The sequence below is a fragment of the Syngnathus leptorhynchus genome, chromosome 22, assembly GCF_054491065.1.
Source record: "Syngnathus leptorhynchus isolate UIUO chromosome 22, UIUO_Slep, whole genome shotgun sequence".
Taxonomy (NCBI): Eukaryota; Metazoa; Chordata; class Actinopteri; order Syngnathiformes; family Syngnathidae; genus Syngnathus; species Syngnathus leptorhynchus.
Window position 1 is genome coordinate 1,741,168 of NC_141216.1, and position 17,124 is coordinate 1,758,291.

Consider the following 17,124-nt stretch of genomic DNA (forward strand, 5'->3'; position numbering starts at 1 on the left):
GTGATTTATTTTTGTTTTTGTAAGAATTCTCTTTTACATTAAATAAAATGCCTAATGACAATGAATTCTGTCTGTGCGTGTTTTTCATGATATGCTGTAAAGGCTGTTTACTACACATAGTGTACAAGCTTTTATTCTGAAAATCTTCTGAAATTCCACCAGCTAGGAAAGCTTTTATTCCGAAAATGTACAATGGACAGTTTCCGGGTACGAGTCAGACTATTCCGATGTTAATTAGCGACGCAGCTTGAGCTCGACAAACAAACTTATGCCAATGTAGAAACAGACTAAAACGACTTTAAAAGCCACTATTACTACAATGGCGACTTAACTCATACACGAAGTCAAGACTCGCTTCGTGTCTGGTTCGTTTGAGGAGACTTATTTTAGAGTACTTCGCTAACATCATGCTAGCTAAGCCTTAAAGGTAAGGTAGGTAAATGTTTGGGTACCGTCATGTCCCTCTCCGTAAACGCCCAAAAATACTAATTCAGAAGAAAATGTGTGTTTTATATGAAGTGGGCTGTCCCCATGTCGTCCACGACCAGCACCGTGGAATGGGTCGAGTCCACCGGGCAGGTTGTTATCATAGAAGGCTGTTTGCCCACCGACAGCGTCGACGCAGCAGGTAAACATATTTATTTTCCACGAATAACATTTCACAGACGAAGTATTAATATTTGTGTATATTATGTGTCCGCATCCCTCGTAAATTGTAAACATTGCCGTAGTTTGCCTTTTTTCTTGTTTCTCCTCAAGCAGGTAAATTCCCGCCAAAATGTACCGCTTGTTTAGTTGCGGTTGAGTGACTCGGCAGCTAAATTGTAAGAAGGAACCAGAATGTATCAAATAAAATCAGACACAACATCTAATCTTTGGGTCTTAATGTTACATGTATTGCGGCTTTTCAATTTACCACATTGTCTCCATTCAGTGATTCCACCAATCCAGAAGTTGCTTGTCGGCAATGGAGAGGCTGAAGAAGGCTTTTGTAAGGAGGATAAATACTTGGTACTCACAGTTCTAATGACTGTCTAAACATAAACATGAAGATTTTTTAACTCTACTCCAGGCTGCGAGGAGTGCCTTGCGCTCTACCAAGACCAGAGCGATCCCTTCAAGACCGGCGGCCCATCATTTATCCTCGATTTTCCCTCAAGCGTGGGCGTCCCCGAGAGGGCGTTGTTGACATTGCCCTACGGCTTGACGGTGGGCCGCTCCAGTATTCCCGGCGCAGGAGTTGGGGTCATCAATCACGGGCTGGCGCTTGCACCTGGGATGCATTTTGGACCGTTTGAGGGCGAAGAGACAAGCGTGGAGAACGCCATCAAAAGTGACTTTTCCTGGGAGGTAGATGGCGTATTTAGATTTAGATTGTAGCTCGTTTTAAGAATTGTAAAGAATATATATTCATTTTGCAGATTTACAAAGGACAAGATGCTTATGAGTACATTGATGCCTCCACAGAAACGTTTTCAAACTGGATGAGGTATCTTTTTTCTTATCACACTTAAAACCAGTATGATTAGCTTTAATATGTCAAAAGTTGTAATATACGAAGTAAAAGCATTTTAGAGAATGTTTTACTTTTTAATTTCACAATTGATTTTCTTCTTAAACTTGTAATAATTTTTTTTACATCATAAAACTGGATCTAAAAAAATACAACGATGTTGTGTGCCCGTTTGACTGTTTTCGCTCTGTTGCAGGTATGTCAAGCGTGCTCGCAACAGGGACGAGAGCAATCTCCTGGCAGTGCAGTACAAAGGCAGCATCCTGTACCACTGCTGCCGCGGCGTTAACGCTGGGGAAGAGTTGCTGGTGTGGCCCAGTGACAAGCTGCTTGCACGCTTTAGCGAGGCTTGGATGCAATTTTGGGTGACCAAGCTCCAGACTGCAGGTACTTTGGAATATGAAATAAAGAAATCAAATATGGCTCAAGAATTAATCAACGTCTTAAAAATGCCTCTCCTCATCAATTTTATTTCTTCATTTATTTTAGCAGATAGCGTCCCACCTGAAGCGTCGCAGGTTTTTGTGTGCGGCCACTGTCAGCTGAGCTTCACCACCGAGGCTTTCCTCCAGCACCACGCCGACTGCTTCCACTCGCATCAACGGCAGAAATCGCATCCTGACGAAACCGAGCCAGACAATCCCGGCGCAGATGCCGGGATGTCTGCCCCTGCTCTGACGCCACTTCCAGACGCAGTCGTGACGATGGCCTGCTCCGACTGCGGTAAGACTTTCAAGCAAGCGTCTCACTTGAAGAGGCACGAACTGTGCGTGCACCGGAACAGGCGCCCTTACTGCTGCACGCTGTGCCGGCGTAGCTTCAGCCAGGCGTCAGGTTTGCTCCGACACCAGGTTGTTCACAGGAAGCCCGGTGCGACACATTTAGCAGAAAATGGCCAGCAGGTCGGCGACGCCCAAGAAGAAGCTTCCAACACGTCGGAAGTTACGACGAGCGAGCAACCGGGCGATGAGAAGGACAACATTTCAAGTGAAGCCGGAGAGCAAGAAGTGGACGAGCAGCCCCACGTTTGCGCTGAGTGCGGTAAATCTTTCCGTGTCAAAGCGTTCCTCAAAAAGCACAAGGCGCTGGTGCACGACAAGATTCGTCCATTCGTGTGCACGCTGTGCAAGCGGTGCTTCGGCCAGTGCAGCGACCTCACCCGCCACCTGCAGCGCCATCGCACGCGACGCACAGGCCGCCCGAGAGCTCGCCGTTTGTCCGGGCCACCCGCCGAGATGCCATTTAGCTGTGGCCAGTGTTCTCTCGATTTCGCCACCGTGGCCCTCCTCCAGCTGCACGTCGGCGCCGGTCACTCGGAGGAGGTCGGGCAGCGGGACAATCACGATTCCAGCTCACGACCCCCAGACGCTGTCACGAGGCTTCCCTGTGAGAGGCCCCGGCGACACGCCTCCAAATCCAAAATATCCCTCGTCACCCAGCTCGACGGCGAGGAGCTCTCCAAACCCAAGTTTTTCCGTTGCAACCGCTGTCACGAAAGCTACGCCGTCCCAGACGAGCTGCGGGCGCACACGTGCGAGCAGCAACGCCACACGTGCGCCATCTGCGGCTCGACGTTCGGACGCTCGGTCTTCCTGCGGCGCCACGAACGGACCGTCCACCGCAGCGTGCCGCAACGACGCTGCGAGCACTGCGGCAAGGTTTTTGTCGAGTCCGCGGGCCTGGAGCAGCACCGGCGAGCCGACAACTGCAGGAAGTACCACTGCACCACCGAGCTCTTCTCCTGCGCCCATTGCCAGTTCTCCTTCACCGCCAAGAGCTTCCTCGCCAAGCACGTCCGCAGGCACCACCCGGCGGAGTACCGGGCCGACAGCTCGGCGTATCAGCCGGAGGAGGAGCAGGACGTCAAAGTGTTGATGTGCTCGCGCTGCAAAAAAGACTACTCCGACGCCAAAGCCTTTAAAAGCCACTCGTGCTTCCAACAGGTGAAGGTGCTCTACTTCTGCGCCAACTGCGGCAAGGGCTTCGGCAACCGCTACACGCTAAAGCAGCACCGGCTCACGCACACGGGCGAGAAGCCGCACGGCTGCCCGCACTGCGTCAAGGCCTTCGCCAACTCCAGCCAGCTCACTGTGCACTTGCGCACACACACGGGAGAGAAGCCCTACCTGTGCACGCACTGCGGCGAGAGCTTCCGCCAGTCGGGCGACCTGAAGCGGCACGAGCGCAAGCACACAGGCGTGCGGCCTCACAAGTGTGAACAGTGCTGCAAGAGTTTCAGCCGGCCGCAGAGCCTCAAGGCGCACCGCATGCTGCACATGGGCCAGCGCATGTTTACCTGCACCGTGTGCAGCAAGAGCTTCTCGAGGAACTATCATTTGCGTAGACACCACCGCAAGATGCACACCTGAAACATTTCATCAACCAGCCTCGGTTTGAATCTGCTTTTTGATATTTGTTCCAAATTATCCTCAGTGCATTTTAGGGATGAGCAGCAGGTTGACCACAGCCACCGGCGGTGAGCTCCAGCCAGTGTGAAGTGTGCGGTGAGAGATCATCCGGTGCTGCGGTAAAGTTGTCCACATTCAATTATTTGCTCCAAAAGTTAGTGACTGCAAATCATTTGTCACAAAAAGTGGAAACGCTTATTTACTTTCTGCCATCTCATCGGACAGCATTTCATTGTTATGCTAACACAATACAATATATAATACATATACATCTGTTGTAAAAGGGAAGGGGAGAAAAAAAAAAAAAAAAAGGTCCACCAAGTGATGTGCCGGTCAAGAGAAGCATGTGACGTCAGCTACTTGAACTACATGCAAGTAGACCTCCACCATCAGGTAGCTTTATTCTATTCTGTACGTGCAGTTGCACCTGTTTTGTGTTTAAAAAAAATAAAATAAAAAAGATGTTTGAAGATGGAATCATTGCCACTGTCAACCATATACAAATATTCCTTGAATTTTCTTTATAACCAGCCAAGGGCCATCCCTAGTGCATGCAATTTTTTGTTTTTGGTGGTTGAAATAAAAACAGCCACTTTGTCCACCATTGTTGAACGTTTAATCCACAAAACACACAATGCCAAGAATGTGCACTGTACAAGCCTTATTATTATTATTATCATTATTATTAGGAAAATACAACCGTGCCTGTTTTTCTTCACTTTCGTTATCCAGATATATGACTGTTTCTTTTTAACATCAACACAATTTTTGCGCACATATTTGTGTTATAAATACGCAGTTAAAAGCTGAGCTCTACAAAGATGTTGGTAGCGTTCAATTCAGGCAGTGGGTTCGTTTTTTTTTGTTTTTTTTTTCCCCTTTTTTTTTTTTTTCTCTCCCCGTCCTTCCTTTCCTATTCCTCCTCATGCTGCAGCTGCTGGTTCCAGACCTTAAAATGTCCTCTGCTGGTACTTGCTGCTCCAGTTAGTAGTCATGAATGAACGGAGGCCTGGATTCATATTTATGAGTCTTAAGTGTGTAAAAAAGAAGATAAATAAAATACACAAAACACTGTTAGGCAGCAGGTGGTCGCCACAGTTACAATCAGTCCCGTTTTGATCCCAGTTGTCAATCTCATATCAAATTTACAACACTCGTGCGTCTAATTTGAGTTTACATGATGTGTTAAATATTATGACACATATTAAAAACTCTTGTTAAACCACACCTATACAGTAGTCACATCTGTACACGCTGGAAAAAGTCACCAAACTAGAAAGACAGGACATTGTTTTTGTTTGGCAATTGGGGCGGGGGATAAATAAATACCAGATTCTGGGATTAAATACTCTCCAGGTGTAAAAGAAAAAGGGTTCGACATGGAGAGTAGACAAAAGATACCCTGCTGCTCCTTGTTGTGCTCTCCTTTTTTTTGTCTACCTCCAAAAGGCTTCTTATAAAGGTTCCGATTTGAGCTCCTCCACACGGCACTCCAAGTCAGCCACCTGTAACGGAGCACAGAAAGAAGAGTGACATCGGTTGGGTCATGCGCTTACCAGAACAAGAGGTGGATTTTTTTTCTAGTCATTTTTTTCTATTTTGTAAATCTCCAAATTATAAATTTGATTATGACACATACAGCTGCACTTTAGTCCAGATTTGCACCAAAATATATCACGTGGTAGGTCATCTGTTCAGCTTTAGAATTCCCTTTTCAAACCACCAGAGGACGCTACAGGTTAGAGAGACTTCTATTTAATTACCAGCCAATGTCTATTTTAAATGTCCTCTTATTTTCCAGCCTACATTTATTTCGAGCCTTCTGCGCTGTAATGCTTTTTCTCTTGATGTGATCTCACTGACCGACCTGTTCCTGCAGCTGACCCGACTCTTCCTTGAGGAGTGAGGCCTCGGCTCCTGCTTGTGCACATCTCTGTGTTTCCTTCTTCAGGTACTCAATTTCCCTGCAGAAGGGCAGAGGATCAATCAGCATTTCCAAAGAAGGCTAAAGAGAGCGTCGGACGTCGGTCTTACTTCTGCTGGTATTCCTTGATGAGCCGCTTGGCCTTGCTGTACTTGCGCTCCAGCGCCTGGTATTGCGCCTGCGTCTCCTTCAGGTGCTCGTCCACCGCCTGGCACAGACTCTGCGCCTCCATCCAGTAGCCCTCCAGCTTTTCCATGCGTTCCTTGTTCTCCTGCAGGGTCTGGTCCAGCTGCGCCTTGTCCATGCGCCAGCGCTGCTTGTCCTGCTCGGCGTGGTGGAGCTGCGGGAATAAAGAAATGGTTCCTTACGAGAAGCGTTGGAGAGGAACGGAGATGTTCCTGCAGGTGAATCCAGCGTACCTTCCTCTTCAGCTGCTGGATTTCTGCCTGAGTCACGGCGTGCTTAATTTGGAGCTGAATGGGAGGACACAAGGTAAGGAACACATTACCATAATTATGCATATGGACAGATATACTCCAAGCAGTTCATGTTCATTTTGCACGGTAGCACATTGTCATGCGCACCTCTTTGTACTTATGGGCCAGTTTCTCCGGGTCCGTCTCCAGCGGCGACAGGTCCTCGTTCTCCGCCAAGTCGAACACTTCGATGGCGCCCGCGTACTGCGGACTGACGTCTTCGTCCTCATCCTCATCGGTGCCGTACTCGCCTTCCTGCAGGAACCAAAAGCGGTGAGAATGAAAACGTACACTCTGATAAGGTTTTTAAATGCATTTATAATAGGGGTCAATTATGTCTAGATTTTTAAGTGATTTGTTGCAAGTAAATTATATTTTGGGAAATAATTAAATGGAAATAATTTAATTTCTGCATATTGGTTGGAAATGACTGGTTTTAAAGGGTTAAAACTGGAATGGAGAAAAAAACAGGTGCAGTACTGTAAACAGCCAGTAGATAGGGCAAAATCGCCTCACTCTCTGCCATCCTTTCTTGATGCTTTTCAAGAACCACCCTCTCTTGATGAATGGAGTCACTTCCTGTTTTGGTCGCCAATGGAGAAGGTCGTTTCCGCGCACGTGTCGCAATGAAAGGAGCGGTCGGGAGCTGCGAGGCTCATCCCAGGAGCCATTTTGCAGTCGTCACGTTACCGTGGCAATGACAAAAAAGCTTGTAGGTCACACACAGCGGGACCTTTCCAATGTTTCGCTTGCTTTGTTTGGTCGAGCGAGATGTCTGACAACCGCAATCCTAGACGCAAGATCCAATTTCTTGATGTGCTGGATGGCTTTGATTTGGTTGTACAGGCGTGACTGATGTTTTGACTGCCGCGCGTGTGTAAAAATACACACAAACGCATCTGTTCCCAAAGAGGAGGTAATCCCAGCTAAATATTGATGAGGCAACTCGGCCGAGAAAGCAGGCAGAATTCCGAGTCGGTGGGGGGGAGGGAAGGCAAAGGGGGGTGAGCAAAATAGATGACTCAGCGTTTCCTCGGCAGCACGACCGCCGCCCCGCCGCACATTCCACAATAACGAGCCGTGCACGTTTATGCCCCCCCCCCCCCCCCCCACACACACACACACACACACAAAAATAGACAGACCTCATGCTCTTCCATATACTGGTTGTAGCGCTGTTCCAGCATCTCGCGCTGCCAGCGTTCCTGCTCCAGCGTCTGCTGGATGAGCTGCGCCACCTCACTCTGCTCTCCCGGCTTCTCGCGTCCGATGAAGAACCTGAGCAGCACATTTATCAATAAGGCAACAACAATAATAAGAGATAGATAAAAGATTTCCCAGAGAGAACACTCGGTTTTGAGAAATAACAAATTTCAATGACACATCCATTTTCCTGTTTGGCTCAGTTCATTACTGTGACTACAAAGCAAACAAAATGTCTTAATTAAAGAGAAGAGTGAAGACGGCATGAATTGCGAAGCCTTTCAATTTTCGGGTAATTTAATGCGCATGCTTCCTGTTTATTTTGTCAGCCTGAGCGTGGTTTTTTTTCTTTAATGGTAATCCATAATGGATGCGCTGTTTGACAGCCTTTGATCATCCCAAGTCACACAAAGGCCCCAACAGCAAGAGCGGCTGCACTCCATTACGGAATAATGCATTTAAGGTCCTGAGATGATCCTTAAGTGCAAAAAAAAAAAAAAATTGTGTCCTGTTAAATAATATTCTATTCAAATGATTGTTGATTTGAACTTGTCATCTTACTTGACAGTTCCCATGGTGTTCCTCAGCACAGAGGCAGCAAAATTCTGGGTGACTCCCACCAAACTGGTCCCGTCCACCTCCACGATCAGATCGTTCACCTGGATCCTGCACGGAGCACCACCGACAAGCACTTTCTGTAGGTGTCCATGTTTTTGTACACAGCAGCACACATTCTAAAATGCAGTTGTTGATGTTTGTGGAGGAAGACATGGGAACGCACCTGCCGTCGCGATGCGCCGCGCCCCCTTCGGTAACGGTTTTGACGAAGATGCCAAGCTTCTCCAGGCCCATGTCGGCCCCCGCGCCCATGCCGATGATGCTGATGCCCAGGCCGTCCTCATCTGGAAGTCGAGACAAGCTGGTTTCATTTTAAGGTGTGCTGCTGCTTTGTTTTTTTGTTGTTGTTTTGTTTAAATAGGGCAAAAAATAAAAGGCGATGTAATATTTAGAGAAGAAAAATTATATACTTTAAAAAATATATATATATTTATAGTACATGACAGAAATATTTTTTCATTTTTGTCCTCACACTTTTTAGCATGAAAAAACATTTTACTCTTGCTCCTAGCAGGCAAAAAGGGAGCTCAAGTAAAAGCTTTTAAGTCACATATAGCAACAATGATGGGCCATGTACACACTTCTAAATATAAATATTTGAATACTCCTTCATGTGTAAGAGATCTTCGGGGTCGGGCTCCCTGAGGAAGGGTGGAGGTAAATCTTCGGCCAGTCAGATGATTAGGAACACGGCTAATGGCTCACCTTTCTCCAGCTCCACGGGGAACAGATCCAGCCGCTCCACCCGCTTCTCCAGCTCATACTCGGCGGACGCCGCCATGGGGTCCACGTCTTCGTTGCGCCTGTCGTAATCCTCGTTGGGGTAGGTGGCAAAAACCTGCACGACACAAACACGCTGCACTTTAGGTTCAACCAAAGACATTGCTTAAAGTTGCCCTGTCAGTACTACGTAGCGCCAGTGTTTTCTTTCTTTCTCTTTCTTTCTTTCTTTTTAAACCAAGGTAAACAAAAGCTCAAATACTTCGCACTCTTGTCATTTTGAAAATGAATATTTCGTTCAGGTGAGGTCGAGAGCTATTTAAAAGCGACACAGGCGTATTTTAACATTCCGCATTCATTCTGCTTCTTTTTAAACAGTGTGGCCGTTCACATAAACACCTCTAGCATAATAATGGAGGCCTCCCGCAGCTGCACACACACACACGCACTCACATACACACAGGAGGCGATTACGCATGCAGCACCTCGCATGCTCGACTCGTCACAAGCGCTCTCAATTGGACTCCCGTTTGTTCTCAGCAAACATTTCTCACTTCGGAGACATTTTCACACGTTTGTGTTCACGTCGATTTGCGCATCTCTTTTTCGATCTTCGTTAAAATGCGTCCATCTGCGTTCCACGGCTTTTCTTTGTCTCCATAGCAACGCTGCAAGCTCATCAGAATTGCCAACCCCCCCCCCCCCCCGCAGCCTTCTCCTCTCGGAGATTTACAGTATGATTGTATTTGCATGCGTCGCTGTACACTCAACAAGGAGCAAAGGCTTCATCATTTAAATCCGCCAAAACCCCAAGAAAAGCCTCCATTGGACAATACTATTAAAATATAAACATTATTTTGCCTTGATTAAAAAAAAATAGAATAGAATGTAATGAACAAGTTGTGTAAAAATTGGATTTAAAAAAAGAAAGAAAAGTGGCTATAGTTTTAAAATAAAAAAGGTAATAATTGTTTTTATCTCATAATATAGACATGGTGTATTTTGCAATGATGGGTAGGAGCATGCTGACAGACAAGCACTGACTGAGGTTTTTGATTTAGGTTACCTTTGTATTTAGCGGGATTAGAAGCATGTGGATTACACACACACACACACACACACACACACACACACACACACACACACACACAATGAATGCTTCTATACATCCCACAACTCATTGACACAGTGGCGGGAGGCATCTTGATTTAAGGTGTTCATTGTGGGCTTGGCACGGTCGTGACACGCACCTGACTAACTAACAGCGTCACACTTTCACCTCAGCCTGCAGACATGTTGTTGCGCATAGAAGACAAACAGTGGGATTAGAGGCAGGCTGCCGCTGCCGGTACAAGGGAGGAGGGCGCGTGTGTGCCAAAGAAGGGCGCCGTTCCAGTTGTGACAGATAGTAGGTCAGAGGGGCCAACAGATGGCCAGAAAACTCCCTCCTCCCTTCCCCTCTACGGTATGGGATGTCCTACAATTGCAGCTAGCCGCAGACGCTAACCAGTCTGAGTGTGTGTGTGGGCGTCACTCAAGACTGCTAACGGCATGCAAGTGACAACCGACACTTATATGACGAAGAGCCGTCATAATAGGTCTGAAGGCCTCCAACCCCCGCTAGACGCATCATAAACTCACCTAATGTTCCCCGTCGCAACCGCGCTATTGTGCCTCCTTTAAATGTCGAATGTCGAGAATGAACAGGTGCGTTTAAAACAACCGCATAGCTTCCGTTTGAAAGCTAACTAACAATGCAGCGCACCGTCGACACAAACGGTGGCGCAACACATGTAGACAAACACCGCGTCTTAATCTGATCGTTTTTCTCAAATGATCCTAGTTAGTGTGAGCGCTAAATTCTGCAGTCACTTTTTCTACAACCTCCTCTGCCCACTCCAACAATTGATGCTCTGGCTTCCTTGTGGACTCACCGATCGCGTCTATATTTGGAGGTGCCCAGCATCAGAAATAAATTCCTCGCCGCGAGCTTCGTCATTCTCAAACTCTGCCAGGTGAATGTGCCGTTGCGCTTTGTCTTCGATGAATAAAAACACCAATTAGATGCTTTTAAGTCAAGACGTTAATCACGTCGACATCCAAGTATATTAGACGTCGTCGCCAAAGCAGTCTGGAATGGCGGGCTTAATCCGCAGCCCAGATGTAGAACACATAGACACACAGATAAAATAATGGTTAGCTGCACGCCACTCGGGTTCATCTGCTTTGGCAGGCCAGTTCGACGGGCAGCGGGCGTGTGGCGGCTTAGCGATGACCTCGTGAGAGGGACGTAGCGGCAGAATATCAAGGTCAGCCGCAGACAGAGCCTCCAATCATGCCACTGTCTTTATGACGTGTTTCTCAAACAACGCGTTTGCATCTCGATAATAGAGGTGGCAAAATTCATTGATTCGTCGTCATCAATCCGATCATCAAATCAATCATATTTGAAGAATTAAAAATAGTCAGTGTGCGTGAGGCAAACAAGCACTTTCTTTTTTTTTTTTTAAATTGAAATATCCTAACTCATTTGATCTCCCGTCTGTTGTCATTGGGCCAAGGTCCACTAAACAGGTGGCATGTCTTTCCGTTTATTGTGTTAGTGTTGGTGGGTGCTCAGCAGAGGCGAGCGATAAACACGCCGTTTGAGATTGAGGACTCAGACTGAGTTTCACATAGTCTGTTCCAGATAATCAGCAAGGTCGCCCTGTCCCTCCTCGCATTTGTTTCTGTCCCGCAGTGATGTGTTGGTGGAATGTGTGTATGTCAGAACGCCCACTCGTTCAGGTGACAACTTATGTAACAACTCGCTCACTTGTTTATTTATTTTGCTTATTTGTGTCGAGGGAAACAAAACAAGCTCCTCTTTTACCATGGAGCTTTAAAAGTACTTTGATTATTAAGTCACATTGTTGTTGTTCATTGAAACGTGTGTGCTTATCTTATCTTTTTTGCCAAGTATGTTTGGGGAAAAAAAAATGCCTAAAGAATTTAGTTGAAGTCTTGTAAAAATGGACTGTTTCAGTCTGGGACTAGGTTGTGACTAAAAATCCTTATTTGTCTTTAAATGTCTTTTTACCCAAATCTTCTTGATGATTTGATTGCGACATACCCTTGCATGCTCACGTAATCACTCGATAAGTTATACGCTCTAAAATTCTCCTTATCGTGCAAGCGTTTACGCAAAACAATCCCCTTTCAACCATCACGTGCAGAAGTTGCATACATGTCAGTTAAAAAAAAAATTCCCAAAGCAAACGAGCTCAACGAGATGTTCGTGGCGGAGTTTCTATTTTTATAAATGGCAACAACAGCACACTGATGACAAAGCAACAAATAAGCACACGGAGAGTGCAAATAAGAGACTTGCGTATGAATCCTACCCCCAAACATACTTTTTTTTTTTTTTTTTTTTTAAGAGACTCGCCATCGCCGTAACAAGACCCTTTTGTGTCTGCCGACGACAGGAAGCGGGCGCTAAAAATGGTTACTTCCTGTTTGACGAGCGACATAGAAGTGACTATGCAACGCGGACGCGTGACATTCGAGGCACATAATAGCATAATAACACCCCCCCCCCCTCACTCCCTCCCTCCCTCCCTACGCTTGACCCCGACGCACACGCTACATCAATCTCCATAACAAAGGCCTCTGTGGGGTACAGTGTGAAGACGGGGGGAGGGTTTCCCTTCATCAAGACATTTCGGGGTCAACTCTGAGCAAGGTTGACCTATCAATGATCTGGTATCGTATATGTAAGTAGCTCACTGACCGCATTATTAGGTACACATATCATAGCATCCACCCGTCGTTACCAAAATATCCAATTTGGGGGTTTTCAGTGACCCTAATGTGCACGGTTTTGGCCTGTTCTGGAAATGAAGAACAAATAGCATCATTAACTCACCTTGATGGGCTCGATACTGAAGCGGATTTTCCTCGATGGGGGCGGTTCCTCCTCCACGGGGAGCCCTGCGATCTCCACGCAGCTGGACTCGGCCTCGTAGCGGTCGTCATCGTCCTCGTCCTCTTCCTGGCTCGATCCGTCGTCTCTCGGCGTCCGGCTGTCCTCCTCTGCCGCCTCCAGGCCCGTTGAAGTGGCATCTCCGTTCTTGAAGAGCGCCACCATGCTGGCCTCTTCAAGTTGCTCTGCCTTGGCCTCCACGCCCGCATCAGACACTGTCTTTGACCTGTGCTGTTGCGCCTCTTCCTTTTGACCCCCGTTTATGGTGTCGGCCGGGCTGGCCCCCCTGCGGAGGCTCCTCGCAGGCCCGTCTTGGTCATCCCCGTGGTTGCTGGAGACCAAGGCACTCTCCCTCTTGGTGATTATTTTCGAGTTCAACACGCCCACCTTGGCGCTGACCCCCCTGGATGGGAGCGGCGGCGTGGACGAGAGGCGGTTCAGGTTGTTCCGGAGCTCGGCTGCCCGTTCAAAGACGGCGCTGAGTTGGCTGACAGTGGGGGACACGGCCTCGCTGGCGTCCAGGCTGTCCAGGGACTCGGTGCTGCCGTTGAAGCGGGCCATCATGTCCAGCCTGCCTTCCTGCAGGCTGGGGGCCTTATCTGGCTTGAGCAGCACCCTGGTGGTGGCCAGCTTCTCCTGCTGCTGCTGCTGCTGCTGCTGCAGCACCTTTTCCTGTTGCTGCTGCTGCTCCTTTTCCTGTTGCTGCTGCTCCTTTTCCTGTTGCTGCTGCAGCTTCTCCTGCTGCTGCTGCTCAAAAATGCGACGGGTTTCTTGCAGCTTGGAGTAGCTGGGCGATGAAGCCCGCTGGTGGCCGTTCTCGGGTTTGGTGTCAAACTTGCTGACACGTTCGGACACGGTCGAGCCGAGCTTGAGCAGGGCGCTGTGGTCCACGTTCTCGTTGAGGCTGCCGGCCCGAGGAAGGGAGAGCCGCACGGCTTTGTCGCTTCCCTTGGCACCCTCCTCTGTGTCGGCGTCGCCCGTGGTGGTCTGCAGCTGCTGGAACATGTTCTTGATGCGGTGCACGTTGGAGCCGTACCTGCGACCCCGGGGGCCGCCCTGCACGTCTCCATTGGCGGCGTTGTCGGGGACGGGCTTGAGGGCCTGCATCTCCGCCTCATAGGCGCTCCTGTGCGGGGATGGGCTCCTGAGCGTGGAGCCGGCGCTCTTGGCAGTGGCTTCCGTCTTCATCATGGTGGCTCGCTCAGGCGTCGCGACGGATGCTCTGCGACGGCATGCCTGCCTTCCTTCCTTCCTTCCTTCCTTCCTTCCTTCCTTCCTTCCTTCCTTCCTTCCTTCCTTCCCTCACTCCCGCTTGCAAAGCTGTATTATCCACCGGCGAGCGGCTGATGCGCTCAGGCTAGCGGGGCAGGTAGATCGAGACGAAAACAACAGATCGCATTTAAGGCCTGCATGCGCCGCACCGCGCCGCGCTGCAGATCTCATGCACTGCTGTGGAGAAAGTGGGCACGATGCATCTGTCATTAGCTTGCGCGAAATTGCAACGGCGGTGAGACTTGCACGATTGTCGCGATCGTTAAAATGACAGTGAAATGTAGAGCAGCGACGAGACCCGGCGGCTTTAGCGCGGTTGACGACAGATTGCTTACGTTTTAATCCCTTTTGAAAGGCAGCATCATTTTGATCTCCTCTTGCGGCGAGCAGCAGATTTCTGCCTGGTCCTCCTCCGCGAGTCGCCGCTGCATGGAGGAGAAGGATCCGCTGGGTCCTAGCGCTGGCACGTTCCATTCCAACCCAATAGAATTTGCCCGCAACGGGACCCATGACCTTTGTATGCCATGGCCCTCTTTCTCCAAAGCCCAAGTCATTACAAATGACCTCCTGACGACCCATTATTGAGGAAATGACCCCTAAATGCACATCATTGTCATTGCAATACAATTCAATTGTGTGACATCCATTTGTTTTCATCAGCAGGCTGAAGAGTACCGCCTCTTTGGATGTCATTGGGAGGCGGGAGTGACCAAAATAACCCCGGCCAGTCTTTCTTACTGTGCACTTGCAGCTGTCAATCACAGGCCAAAACAAGATGGCAGTGTGCAGGAGCTGGTTTCTCCTTCTAACAGGCAAGTTTTTGTCTTTTCTATATCAAGGGGGAAAAAAAAAACACTTACACTTTGCTACCTTGGTTTTGACACTCATGTTGTGATTTCTATTGTGTTTCATCATCCACACAGTTGTGAGTGCAGCTCACACGGAGATCAAATTCAACATCCCAGCAGGGAAGTTTTTCTCCTACGAGTTGATGAGAGAAACGTTCCAGAGCGACTTTGAGCCACTGTCCCAGCTCTACCGTAAGAGCCCATGCCTTGTTTTTTTTGGTTTTTTTTCCGCTCCCCCAATGTGTCCTAGTGAGTGTTGACAAGTTATTTTTCATATCATGTACAGTGGGGCGCCTGTACGATGACCCAATGGTGTTCAAGTGCAACTTGCAGTACTTCCCAGATCTTCCCGAGTGGCTGCGCTTCACCCAGAGGCATCCCTTCGACAACGGCTTTCTGTACGGGACCCCCATGTCGACCGGGAAAAGCGTCATCGAGGTATCTGGACTCTTGTTAGGAATTCAAGGAGAGAATATTGCAAGCGGTGTCATTTCCAGAAATGTCAACAAAGTGTTTATGATTGATTGACTTTATTTCAGCATCATGTGTTAACCAAATAATGGGATTTTTTTTTTTTCCCCCATCTTGAAATAAAAATGGTTGCCTCAACTAACAAATATGGTCATTTTGTTTCTGGCAGATTTACGCAGTCAACAAGCGAAGCTACGAAACCACTAGGCAGATTCTTGTCCTTAACGTGATTGCAGGTACAAAAAGGATGGATTCAAGGACCCACTATACTTTCACCAACCTCGTCTTAATCCCATCCCCACTCTTATTTAGCCAAGAGCCCAGCCTATCAGGCTGAGTTCTTCATCAAGCTGCGAGAGATTGAGAAGGTGCTGCCCCCTGCTGTCCAGGATGAGATCAAGCAGGACTTGCAGAAGCTGTGGGACACGGAGGCCTTGGACATTGTCAACATCTCCAACGCGCTGGACCGCGGCGGCCGCGTGCCCCTCCCGCTGGCAGGACACTTTGAAGGGTAACACCGCATTATTTTTTTCCATCTACCCGTCAGTTGATGTTTTTTTTTCCTCCTCGCTTTTGTGCCAGCGTGTACGTGAAGGTGGGATCGGAGCACAACTTCTCCGACTGCCTCCTGCAGGCACAGACGCCAGAGCATCAGCGGCAGTGTGCGACGGGCGCCAAGGTCAAGGTTCCCGGGGAGTGTAACTTCTGCAGCATCCCCAGCAACTGTATCAGCTGGTGCAGCACTGAGCTGGTGAGATCCTTTGAGTACATGTGAGGTGGCGATTGTAAGGGGGAGCGCAACAGTCCACATGCAGTACCTCTTTTGCACCCCCCCCCCCCCCAGTTTGATCTGTCCCAGATGGCTCCGAGCCCGCCGGCCCCTACTTTGGGCTCCGGTGTGCTCGAGGCCAGTGAGGACTTTGAGCCACCCAAGTCGCCCGAGGACCGGGACTTTTTGCCCGACTACCTCGTGACTATCATTGTGCCGCTGGTGGTGGCCCTCGTCCTGTGTCTGCTGCTCACCTACATCATGTGCGGACGTCGCGAAGGCGTGTACGTTTTCAACCGTGCAACATTTGACCTACTTCATGGACACATTAACTACAACATGCGACGTTTTCTTCCAGTGACAAGAGGAACGAAAGGACAAATCAGTAAGTGAAAAACCTACCGTGTTTATCCCCAGCATTGAACATGAACTCAATATCATCCTTTTCACGCCGTGGCACAGGATCCAGCTGTACCACCACCACACCATTCTGGACAACACTGACGAGTTGAGGAGCATGGCGGACCACCGGGACGTCCCCCCGCCGCTCTCCACGCTGCCCATGTTCGACAGCCGCACAGGAGCCCAGGCGACGCCCTCCGACAGCCCCCGTATGCCCCTCATCATGGCCCAGCAGTAAGAACCTTTTTTTTTCCCCCACATTTTATTTCAAGCACATTTCCCGTCTGATTTGCGTCTCCTCGCAGCGACCCCAATGTCGACACGATGCCAAGGTGAGACTCCGTTCACACGTACTGCTTGATGCTTTAAAGTCATCAAATGTTGCCTTTGCCTCTGCAGGAAATAAAAGCACCAATGAAGCGTCGATCCAGGAGGACGGAATGTCTTGTGTGCGCTAAACGTGTGTGAGTGTTTTTCTCTCTAATCATCGGTGTGTTGTTTCACACACGTGTTACAATATTAGTCAGCATACAATT

General features: G+C 48.7%; 3 protein-coding genes across 16 annotated transcripts in view; 2 read left to right on the plus strand and 1 right to left on the minus strand.

Annotated features, from left to right (window-relative positions):
* Positions 1-200: 200 nt before the first annotated feature.
* On the plus strand, positions 201-4,209 carry LOC147039182 (histone-lysine N-methyltransferase PRDM9-like). 3 transcript variants are annotated; one of them, XM_085903499.1, is made up of 7 exons: positions 201-432; positions 520-628; positions 935-991; positions 1,073-1,350; positions 1,422-1,489; positions 1,710-1,900; positions 2,003-4,209. In XM_085903499.1, exons 2-7 carry the CDS (start codon positions 532-534, stop codon positions 3,880-3,882), a joined length of 2,571 nt encoding a protein of 856 aa, XP_085759625.1. In that variant the 5' UTR covers positions 201-432; positions 520-531; the 3' UTR covers positions 3,883-4,209. The 3 variants fall into 3 exon arrangements, with proteins under 3 accessions (XP_085759625.1, XP_085759624.1, XP_085759627.1); XM_085903498.1 differs by having other exon boundaries at positions 201-427; XM_085903501.1 differs by having other exon boundaries at positions 201-427; positions 2,006-4,209.
* Positions 4,190-14,540, minus strand: LOC147039183 (neurabin-2-like). Of its 3 annotated transcripts, none has more exons than XM_085903502.1 (11): positions 14,434-14,540; positions 12,770-14,275; positions 8,848-8,980; positions 8,306-8,426; positions 8,086-8,190; positions 7,467-7,599; positions 6,430-6,576; positions 6,265-6,318; positions 5,956-6,185; positions 5,789-5,885; positions 4,190-5,426 (listed from the first exon to the last, which is right to left on the minus strand). In XM_085903502.1, exons 2-11 carry the CDS (start codon positions 14,015-14,017, stop codon positions 5,376-5,378), a joined length of 2,319 nt encoding a protein of 772 aa, XP_085759628.1. In that variant the 5' UTR covers positions 14,018-14,275; positions 14,434-14,540; the 3' UTR covers positions 4,190-5,375. The 3 variants fall into 3 exon arrangements, with proteins under 3 accessions (XP_085759628.1, XP_085759630.1, XP_085759629.1); XM_085903504.1 differs by having other exon boundaries at positions 12,770-14,183; positions 14,434-14,507; XM_085903503.1 differs by having other exon boundaries at positions 12,770-14,272; positions 14,434-14,507.
* Positions 4,537-17,124, plus strand: part of sgca (sarcoglycan, alpha) — a 40,853-nt gene continuing 28,265 nt past the window's right edge. For 8 of the 10 annotated variants that reach the window (XR_015063286.1, XR_015063285.1, XR_015063284.1 and 5 more), the window contains exons 1-18: positions 4,537-5,488; positions 5,873-6,038; positions 6,123-6,337; positions 6,451-6,594; positions 8,093-8,221; positions 8,292-8,459; positions 8,858-8,965; positions 14,759-14,910; positions 15,022-15,138; positions 15,233-15,384; positions 15,587-15,653; positions 15,730-15,928; positions 16,000-16,168; positions 16,262-16,470; positions 16,545-16,571; positions 16,649-16,822; positions 16,894-16,920; positions 16,988-17,052. Coding sequence is in view for 1 of the 10 variants with exons in the window: in XM_085903512.1 (XP_085759638.1) it covers positions 14,874-14,910; positions 15,022-15,138; positions 15,233-15,384; positions 15,587-15,653; positions 15,730-15,928; positions 16,000-16,168; positions 16,262-16,470; positions 16,545-16,571; positions 16,649-16,822; positions 16,894-16,924 (1,182 nt within the window). In the remaining 9 variants the exon portion in view is untranslated. Of the gene's footprint in view, positions 5,489-5,872; positions 6,039-6,122; positions 6,338-6,450; positions 6,595-8,092; positions 8,222-8,291; positions 8,460-8,857; positions 8,966-14,758; positions 14,911-15,021; positions 15,139-15,232; positions 15,385-15,586; positions 15,654-15,729; positions 15,929-15,999; positions 16,169-16,261; positions 16,471-16,544; positions 16,572-16,648; positions 16,823-16,893; positions 16,925-16,987; positions 17,053-17,124 lie in introns of those variants that run through there. The other 2 variants (XR_015063290.1, XM_085903512.1) reach the window with 2 other exon arrangements.

Bases quoted from the DNA above. Each gene is read 5' to 3' on its own strand.
- LOC147039183 (XM_085903502.1), bottom strand. From the start codon at position 14,017: ATGATGAAGACGGAAGCCACTGCCAAGAGCGCCGGCTCCACGCTCAGG. The intron at 8,191-8,305 runs GTGCGTTCCCAT...TGCTCCGTGCAG, and splicing joins GCGGCGCATCGCGACGGCAG to GATCCAGGTGAACGATCTGA. The intron at 6,577-7,466 runs GTCTGTCTATTT...TGGTTCCTGCAG, and splicing joins AGTATATGGAAGAGCATGAG to GAAGGCGAGTACGGCACCGA.
- LOC147039182 (XM_085903499.1), top strand. From the start codon at position 532: ATGTCGTCCACGACCAGCACCGTGGAATGGGTCGAGTCCACCGGGCAG. The intron at 1,490-1,709 runs GTATCTTTTTTC...GCTCTGTTGCAG, and splicing joins ACGTTTTCAAACTGGATGAG to GTATGTCAAGCGTGCTCGCA. The intron at 1,901-2,002 runs GTACTTTGGAAT...CATTTATTTTAG, and splicing joins GACCAAGCTCCAGACTGCAG to CAGATAGCGTCCCACCTGAA.